The following is a 10,325-nucleotide window of genomic DNA, read 5'->3' on the forward strand; positions in this document are numbered from 1 at the left end:
TAAACCTGGATTATATTTTTTATAGCAGACTAGAAAAACCATTTGAAATGTGATGTTGCCTATACTTGTATAATTTTTAAAATCATCATATTCAAGGTTTTTCAGTGTTTCTTTTTTGGATACAGACTCAAAGCTAGGAAGGACAGTGAAATTTAAGTGAAATATCTGAAAATTTTCTTTTTTATATAGTGCTTGAGTTGGATTGAAAGGAAACAAAAGAATCTGGAGTTTATGATAATCATCCATTAAACATTTTTTCTGTTTGGTTTGTTCACAGATGTTCAGCCTGTTGCCTATGAAGAGCCTAAACATTGGTGTTCAATTGTTTACTATGAATTAAACAATCGTGTTGGAGAAGCTTTTCATGCATCTTCTACTAGTGTGTTAGTAGATGGATTCACAGACCCTTCCAATAACAAAAGTAGATTTTGCTTGGGGTTATTGTCAAATGTTAATCGTAATTCAACAATTGAAAACACTAGGCGACATATCGGAAAAGGTAATTTTGTCATATCTCTACATTGAGTTGAAGTCTGTTTTTGTTGTGCTTGCTTGTGTACCATGCATTGTTGTGAAAGATGCTGGAGCATATAAAGAAGCTTAAGCTGTGTTCTCTGCCCTCAAGTTGCAGATATTGAAGTAAAGACCTAATCAGTCCTCTTTTCCTTATCCTGCTTAGTTTTTCTTTATAGTAGTTAGCGTCTGAAATCATACTACTTCTATGTTTATTTTTTGAATATCTTTTTGAATGGAATATAAGCTTTTCAGAAATTTGCCTTATTAACAGCAGTATCTTTAGCAACTAGAACAGTGCCTGGCTCATAGTAAATATGCAACAAATATTTTAATAATTTGTAATTATTATATTATATATATAATTATAATAATATATTTGTGGAGTATTTTGGGCTGAGATGCCTTCTAAGAATTTCAATTATGTTAGAGGAGCAGGGTTACAGGTAGGAAACCGAGTTTGAGTGACATATCTTCAGTGGCTTCACTACCACCCCTCCCACCTTTTGATTCAGGTAACTAGGTTTTATTTATAATTCATCCTGCAAGACAGTTGCCATAACAAAGAATTTTTCACACTGCAGTGGAAGGTCAGAGTCTCGTGTATCAAGTGGTCAGGAAGGAAGTCTGCCCCAGGTAGAATGTATTGCCTGTCTCTTTAAGAAGTTTTGTTTTTACCGCTTGGTGCTTTTTGCTTCTTTGATTTGAGAAAATCTTAGTCCAAATTCAAAACAAAAGGTGCATAACTATAATTGTGTGCCATTTCTTATAGAAGAGATTCAGAAAAATACTGTGGCCAAAAATAAGTTGAAAGGAAAGTTCCCATTCTTTTTTTACTTTACTGCCAACTAGGTATTTTAGGTTAAATGCCTCACTTCTATGCATTGATTTTTCCACTATAGTAGAATAATTCAAGAGAAATCTACTTGGTGAATTCTTGAATTCTAGACTCAGTTTTCCCTTTTTTCCCCAGTATGTAGGTATAGGACTCTTCTGCAGATCATTTTCTTTGCTCAGAAAAAATTTTTTTAATGTCACAGCCTGATACAAGTCTGTGACTAAAATGTGTGTAGAGGTATGTATGTATAAGGATGGTCTTTTTAGCACTATTTGCATAGTGAAAGGTTGGGAACTTCAGCTTTAGCTGTGTATTTGAATCTTTAATATTGAAACTACATTCACACACTATGTGTATTTTTTAAATACCTAAACATTTTTTTTTAGGAAAGTAAAATAGATCTACCATTTAAAGGCACCTTCTGTGACTTGAAATTACATATATGCCTTACGTTTGTTTGTTTGTTTGTTTGTTTGTTTTTTAATGCAGCTGTCCTCTCCATTAGCAAAAAGAGTGCAAAACCCTTTGCCAAATTACTATGATCGTTGATAGCAGCAAGCATTCCTTTCTTTGAAAAGACTCATCATAAAGTGCTTTTTTGTTTTTTGGCTTTTTTTTTTTTTGCAATTGCTTTCTTTCATAGAAATGATGAATTATTGTTGGAAAAGAGGGAAAAAACGCTAAGAATTGATAACCTAATATGAGGCTTGAGTCTTAGTTACTTGAGGACAATTTTAGTTTTAGGCAGACATCAGCCTCTTAATTATCTCTGGCAGCATAAGGCCATCTAGTGGTGCCTTCTATCTAAAGACTGGGGAGTTTGCTATAGATGAGTGAATATTCTTGGTTGCACCTCAGATACAGCCTTTTTGGTTTCATGCTGCTGCTTTGTTGACTCTTGTACCTGGTGTTTTTAAGGTGTTCATCTGTACTATGTTGGTGGAGAGGTGTATGCAGAGTGTCTCAGTGACAGCAGCATATTTGTACAGAGTAGGAACTGCAACTTTCATCATGGCTTTCATCCTACCACTGTCTGTAAGATTCCCAGCAGCTGCAGCCTCAAAATTTTTAACAATCAAGAGTTCGCGCAGCTTCTGGCTCAATCCGTCAACCATGGGTTTGAGGCAGTATATGAGCTCACCAAAATGTGCACCATTCGAATGAGTTTTGTCAAGGTGAGTGGGTTGTAATTTGTAGCTTGAGTCACTGTAAATATGTATATTGTGTGTCTTCAGGATATAATAAAAAAAAGTCTTTGTTAAATGAAAAGTGCTAATTACTTTTGACCTGATTTAATAGGTTTTTAAATGAAATTCTTGAATTTATAACTTTAACCATATGATAGTCTAAGATTTTATTTTATAATCCAGACATTATAAAACACATGATATTGATATTGATTTTGATATTTAATAGAGACTGAATTTATAAAGAATTTCAGTTTAATTTAATACTAAATTGCTAGAAAGCATTTGGTATTAAAAACTTTTTTAACTTCCTTAGCTTTATTTAATAATTATTAGATCCCATTAGAGTGATTTAAAGAATTCTTTAGAATACTAAAATTATTTTTCATGTATCTAAGTTCTATTAAGGATTCGAAAAGTTTTAAAGAACTTTTCAAATTATCATTTACTTTTCGCTAGATTTTATTGGCATTCCAAAGATGATAGTTTATAAACAAAATTCGGAAAGAATTTTAGTGATATATTTAACTAGCCTGTACTGTATTGACTGTTCTTTTTGGATATAGCCAAAGAAGAGCAGCTGTCACATACTCTGTGGATTTTTTCGTTTGGCTTTCAGTCCCACAGTCCAGTGTTTCCTTGCTGCGTTGCTATAGGTCTGTTACATACATCAGTTTGATATTTCCCTACTTCTATAGAAACATGACTTTTGCATATTTAATCTTTTCTCCCTCAGCCCCTCCCCCGCAGTTGTCCTGGGCCAGGATTACTATAAGCAGTAAAGCAGAGAGTTTGATTATTACAGGCAAATAAAAATGAAAAAAAAAGGTAATCTTTGGAGTTTTAGGCTAAAGTGTTCCAGCTCAATTCATCTCAGTAATTTTTCATCTTAAGGAATAATTGATACGTGATTGCCACTTTAAGCACACTTGCATACCTTAATCAGGTTTGTAATGCATTTTCTGATATTTAAAAAAAAAACCTGAAAAAACTATTTTTGTAACAAAATCTGACGTGAACTTATATGACTACTTATATGATTTATTTATCCCATTAAGTGAGAATGTATCTCATTGTAGAAATATTAATTTTTAAATTATGAGATATTACAATGTATTAACTTTCTAAAATTAAAAAAAAATTCTGAAACATATCTTGCTCTAGGGGTTTCTTCTATTAAGGGAATTATATGTTATTTGAAAAATTTATATATCTTTCCATAGTGCAGCTATTGTGTTGCTTTTACTCTATGATGCTAAGATTGTTTTTATGATTTTAAAGTACATTCTGCATGTCATTTATTAATCTTTGTTGGTATGTTAAAGTTGGTTTCGATTGGTTGACAGTTTAAAGAGAGATTTGCTGTGATATATGTTCATTTTCATAGGGCTGGGGAGCAGAATATCACCGGCAGGATGTTACCAGCACCCCATGTTGGATTGAGATTCATCTTCACGGGCCTCTTCAGTGGTTAGATAAGGTCCTCACTCAGATGGGCTCTCCTCTGAACCCCATATCTTCTGTTTCATAGTGCAGAAGTATTCTTTTCAATTCTATTATTAGTGGACTTGTTTTAATTTTAGGGAAACTTTCAGTACAGATACTGTGAGCTTACATGGAAAACAGCTTATTTTTTTTCTACATAATTGTGACCAATACATTTGTATTTTGTGATGAATCTACATTTGTTTGTATTAATGTTCATGTGATTAACTCTCAAAAGTGTCGAGAAAGATGCAGAGTAATTATCGTGCCCCAGTTCAAAAGTTTGGCATTAATTTTAAACTGGAACACACTTTTGCCTTCTTGTTCCAACAATAAGGAAAAATTTGTTAAATTTTTTTGAAAAAGTAATACATTACATGATGAAAAATTATAATAGTATGGGAGGGTAAACAGTGAAAAGTCTTCCCTTTCACTCTTGATCCTCCAGAAGCTGTACTTTTACCAGTTTCTTTGTCCCACCAGCTTTAAAAAAGTATAATTCATTGTTCTATAAAAGCATATAGTAGGGGCTTAAAAGAAACTATAAACAAATCTATTTGAAGGAACACTATGCACTGCTCTAACAAGTAGTGTTCAGTAAAAGCAGAGTGATAGTTTTATAGGTGATACCATAAAATTTACATTTAATACAGCTAAATGTTTTGTTGTATTGTGACTTCACTCAGTATATCTTTTGTAAAACATTTCCTTTTTTTAAAAAAAAAAAAATATTGCCAACAACCGATTTTCAATATATGTCATTTACTTGGAATCTGTCATAAGTACTACTTTATAGCTAGTGACAGTGCATGCACGGCCTTGTTCAGCTATGTTTGCTGCTTTTGGCCAGTGTTGCAAGAACTCTAATTTTGAGATGCATTAATCTTTTATTTTGCACTTTGATGGGTGACAGTTTTTAATGTAACCTTTTGTGAAACACACTCAAGTGACTTAGATGCTCATCCATACTTCCTTGGTACCCTTTTGTATTAACAAACACTGCAGTTTATAGATTACAGTTGTAGGAAGTTATGCTTTTTCTAGCTTTTGTTGTATTTTCAACCTAGATTATAAGACTGTTATTCTGTAGCTCCAACCTAAGGTGCCTTTTTAATTCCAGTTTTATGGATGTTATTAATGTTGGAAATCATGTACTTAAACCCATCGCTCTTATTTGTTTTGCATCAGTCTCTCCATGCAAGGACCTGTGTACTGTAACCATAGGAGCCTCTTCAGTCTGGCCCCAAGGATGAGGCTACTAGCCTGATACTTAAATGAATCAGCAGTGGTTGTTGAGATAGCTGATTTTAAAACTTTCATGTATCAAAGAATACAGACTGTTCTTTCAGTTACCATGCTCCGTTGTTTTCCTTTTTTTTTTTTTAGTACCTATATGAATGCTAGTCTCCCAGAACACAATTCTCAGAGAGGAAAGACATGAAAACTATAAAATATCCATTTAATCAATCATGCTTAAAGGCTGTGGGGTAAAAGACTCACCCTCTTTTTCTAGGGAGCAGTAAGATGGACTCATAATCATGGCATGAAAACAATGACCTAATTTACCTATCAGAAGAAGCTTATGTTCTGGTGCCTTTTGAAAGTATTTGGAGCCATGTCAGTCTTCTGTTTAAAATGTTAGTTTGGTTTGACTTTTTGCCTTGCCCTTTCTGCTTTTATGAGGAAGAAAAAATGCATTTTTTGTGGAAAAGAGAATGCAGTTCCTCTTGTTTTCTGTGACATTATTTATTGCTTTTACAAAGTGCAGCCAATGGATGGTTTTAGTTCTTTCAAATGAAGTGCCATATGTGTTTCAGCTCACAGGGTGGTAAGAGGATACTTTCTGATAGTCACCTGAGCCTTAAACATACGTTTTACATGACATGCATTCTCAATCTTCCAGAGTTGTGTCAACCACATGAAAGAGGATAAGAGGATATTATTTGCTTAGTGATAGAACAATTTTAATTTACATCATTGGTTTACTTAACCAGGCTGATGGCACAATCTTTGGAACAAATTTGTAGAAAAAATCACCCTGCTCGAATGACAGATACATGTAATCAACTTCAGTGGGCTTCAGCTGGTGGAAACTATCAAATTGTTTTATTGATGTTTTTGGTTGAGTTAATTAAAAATTATTTTTACTCATGTCATAGCCTTTAGGATTTTAAGTGATTGGTCTTTTCTGTGTTTTCTCTATGGAGTTGTGTCTCACGAATGGCCATGCTGAAGCTATTAACTGTTAAGAGTTTCACAAAGCATTAGCCTGTTGTATTTCCTAAAAGTTGTTAACTCCACATCCCTGGCTTTTAAATGAAAACTTTATCTAGCTGCTTCTATGATTCCTGAAGATGCTGAATATCCATGGATGGGAAATAAAAATTGCCAGTAAGATTTTTTAAAAAGCAAGTGCAATTCTGACCAGTGAAAAGAATCCATACCTCTGAAAGAAACCATTTCAGAAAATTACAGTATTAAGTTTTTATTTAATTTCCAGAATGGTTTAGAAAACATTAATACCAGTAAAATAATCATTTTATAGCATGTACAACATATTAATGTATGGCAGCTGAGAAAGACAGTCTGGGAATAATAAAATTGTAACTAATTTGGTAAATGCAGAAGAATAGAATCAAAATCCCAGTAATGAATTAAAACAGCAAAAAGATATTGATTGGAAAAAAAGCAAGTTAAGAGGTGTATTTGACTAATATCTCTGTGTAACAGATATTGTGGTCTGATTGGTATTGCCTAGCTTAAGTTGTGGAATGTAAACTAGCAGGCGTATTATTGATCTGTGGAATGTAACTTTTTGTTTTTAGAGAAAATTTGAGGAAGACCAGTCAAAATGTCAAATATATACATCAGCATATAAACATTTTTCACATTTTATTGTTGTTATATAAGAAAATAGAATTGGCTGGGTTTCTGAGGAGAAATCCACAGTAAGATTACTAGATAGTTCAGTAAGCTACATCTAATAGTACAGAAAGAAGATGTAGCCATTTTATACTTTTTATACATTTGAGAGTAAGACATCCTTTTAGGATGTAAAATGATCAGTAAGTATTCAGATCTGAAATGTATTGTCAATACAAGAACTGGGGCTCACATTATAAAACCTTCGGTGCTACCTGGGGGTACCTGTGGGAAACGATTCCCCTGTAATAGTGTTCTGCTGAAAAGTTTATACAGAAAAGGAAACCCTACTAATAGCAGAGAGACTAAAAAGTTGGATAGTACCTGCTTAAGTGCTGTGCTTCTATTATAGAGAGCATCTAATATACCAGTTTAGATCCATTTCTTTATACTTTTTCTAGTTATTTGTTTAATATTACTTTGGATCATTATAACTTTTCTACTTAAAATATATTAATACCTTTTATACTTCCTGAAGAAGGAAGAATCTATTGATAATTACTGAATTCAGCTCCCAGTGATGACTTAAATTTTGGACCTGTTAAGTTTAGGAGGTTCAGAGCCCGCCCTTGTCTTCTTAGTTAACTCCTCACTTAATCTCTCAGGTGAGAATATAAGTATGTTTTCCTTTTTATACCCATCAGCTAGATAAGCATTAATCATTTAAGATAGTAGATAGCCTGGTGGTTTTAGAAGTGTTTGGTGATTTTTATGGGAGTGAGTTTTCCTAAGCATTGGTTTATGGATGGTCTCCTCAGATCCTAACTAGGGCAGCTTTTGGGGGGCGCGGGGGTAATCTTCAGGTTTGATGCCTGTTTTTCCCAGAACAGCAGCATTTTTCTCGTTGGTACAGGTAGGATTTTGGGGAGGTTTTCTTCTCATAGAAGATGCATGTTTGGAAAGTGAGAATTCAGGGCATCTTTTTGCATAAATAGTTCTACCTGCTGCACAGAAACTTGGACAGTTCTTTGGAATTCAGTGGATTGCAGTTTAGCATGTCTTGACTACAAGAGGTAACAGTTTTATCAAGCCTTTGTTATGAACAAATCTTCTGAAATACAACTATGTTATAATTGAAGTATTACCTGAAAATTAGATGGTTTACAAAAACCACAGTGAGGGATTTTTACATATCAATTTGTTTTTTTAAAAGTAAGACTTTATGCTGTAATATTTGCTGGTAGCAATTGCTGCAAAACCAGTGATGAGCTGTTTTGTTGAAAAAGATCCATACAGAGCAGGATTCTTCTGTCATTCATGGCAAAATGAAAACGGTTTGTATGGTTCTTGTCTAAATAATTCTGTTCTTAAAATCATCATACCATTGTCCTTTAAGGTTTTATTTGAAGATTCTCTTTTTAAAATGTTCAGGATTTTGTGTACAGGTAGATAACCGCCCCCCCCACCCCTGCCCAGTTATTAGGTAGTGCCTTGTTAATACTAGCTGTTGTTAGTTATAACCAAACTCCAGTGATGCCAAACAAACCCAAGTTCTTTGTAAAAGAAATCTTTTAGAGTCAGATTTTCCCTTCTAATACCATTGATTGCAGATGATGTTGCTTTGATTTATTCATAAAGTATTTTAATTATAGGGACTCTTGAAGGTAATAGTTGGGCAAGTGGTTTTCTTCTTAACCTGGTTGGTTAAGGTTGCATTTTGAAAATCACTTATTTTAAAATTGGATAAGATTGTAATCGTGAAAACTGGATATTTGTATGTACCTACCCATGTTCTCTTAAAAAGATATTTCATGTGCAGATGATAAAGACCAAACCAATGGCTGCACTATAGTATAGGTCTGCTTATTTGTATTTGTTCTGCTTCTGTTTTTGTTGTAGCAAATGAAATTCTAGCAACATGCTTCAATTCTGTTATCTTTTTGATACTTATAAAATTGTATTAGGTTTTACTATATCATGCTTTTCAAAGCCATAACTCTTAAGAACTTCATTTTTGCATATTGTTTGCTAATACTTTATTTTAATAAACCTCAAAACCCACTTAATATATGTGTGGATTTTTTCTTCTTTTTTAGGGGGAGGGGTTTGGTGCTCTGTTTTGACTTATTTCATTGAGTTATAAAAGGGATGACATTGTCAGCTGCTGTGACCAGCTGTGTTATCTGTATTTGTGCACTAGTGGTATAAAATGGGAACACCATGCCTTTCCACGCAGCATGAGGTTTGCTCAGGTTGATCAATATTTTTCCATTCTGTTTGTAGGAGAGTTGATGTGTTTTTCTTTGTTTAGTTTTGTTTTGTTTTGAAAAGGGATTTGGATCTAGAGTCTGGAATTTTTTAGTTTAACCATTAATTTCTCTTCTCTAGATCCATCTATAAATGAGAGGTCTTGACCTATATTGGAAAATACAATAGCTCTTAGCAGAGCTAGCTCTGGAGTCTACTTGCCTGCATTTGAATCCTGGGCCTCATAGCTTTCTTAACTCTGTGCCGTTAGGCAAGTTGTTTAACCTCTCTGTGCCTAATTTCCTGATCTGTAAAGTAAAAGTCATAGGATTAGGGGAAGATTAAATAATGTAATACAAATAAAGTCTGGCACATAAGAACTCATATTTTTATTATTATAACATTTATACTTTTTTGATTCAGAGGAATTATTTCTGATGCTGCTTCACTTTAGATCAACTCATGATTATCTATTTTGTGAATTAGCTTTGTTCTTATTTTCTTAAATTATTTTTTAAATCACAGTTTAATCATCTCTACCAAGTACATACTTTTGCCACCTCTGTGTTATATATACTAGAAGTGCAAACTCATTCTCATTTGGAAGAGATGGTGAAAATCTGTGCCCCACTAGAAAAGTAGAAAAACTCAAACTGAATATTTTAACCCAAAAGAATAAATGTAAAAGCTCTTATTGTCTTTAGAGAAAACTTCATCAAATCAATTCATTTCTTAAAATCAGTTCCTTCTTACGCCTTTTTATTTCAAATATAAGGCATTTAGTAAGGTATTTAGCAGCGATTTCACTGACAGTTTTAGAAGAATATTTCAAAAACATAAAATCTGTTCTGGCAAAAGATCTCAGTGAAAGTGAGAGGTGTCAGCTCTCGCAGATTTAAGATAATTAGTTTTCAAATTGCTTTAGCCAAAACAGTTCAGGTGATGAGAGGAGAAACTGACATCTGCTTCAATTTTCTTTTAGACATGAGACTCAGTGGCTAAAGCTATTTCATATTCTTGCAGTTTTGATGCAGTCAGTATTTTATAAACATTTAAAGAAGGCTGTCAGCAGGCTGGGAAAGCTTATAAGGAAGTATTTTTTCAGAGCTCTGTAGTATATATCATTCAAAGAAGGAACCATTTTTAAAAAGTCTTTCCCCCATTTTAACACTTTAAATATTACTGTGTTTAAA

At 33.4% G+C, this 10,325-nt stretch overlaps 1 protein-coding gene across 3 annotated transcripts in view; it reads left to right on the forward strand.

Moving 5' to 3' along the window:
• SMAD5 (SMAD family member 5) overlaps positions 1 to 8,951 on the forward strand; it is a 46,041-nt gene extending 37,090 nt beyond the window's left edge. For all 3 annotated transcript variants that reach the window (XM_039836101.1, XM_039836100.1, XM_039836102.1), the window contains 3 exons: positions 278 to 499; positions 2,270 to 2,526; positions 3,926 to 8,951. In XM_039836101.1, coding sequence (XP_039692035.1) covers positions 278 to 499; positions 2,270 to 2,526; positions 3,926 to 4,069 — 623 coding nt within the window. In that variant the 3' untranslated portion in view covers positions 4,070 to 8,951. The remainder of the gene's footprint in view (positions 1 to 277; positions 500 to 2,269; positions 2,527 to 3,925) is intronic.
• Positions 8,952 to 10,325: the final 1,374 nt, after the last annotated feature.

The sequence above is a fragment of the Pteropus medius genome, unplaced genomic scaffold (genome assembly GCF_902729225.1).
Source record: "Pteropus medius unplaced genomic scaffold, Ma_sr-lr_union100, whole genome shotgun sequence".
In the NCBI taxonomy this organism is placed as follows: Eukaryota; Metazoa; Chordata; class Mammalia; order Chiroptera; family Pteropodidae; genus Pteropus; species Pteropus medius.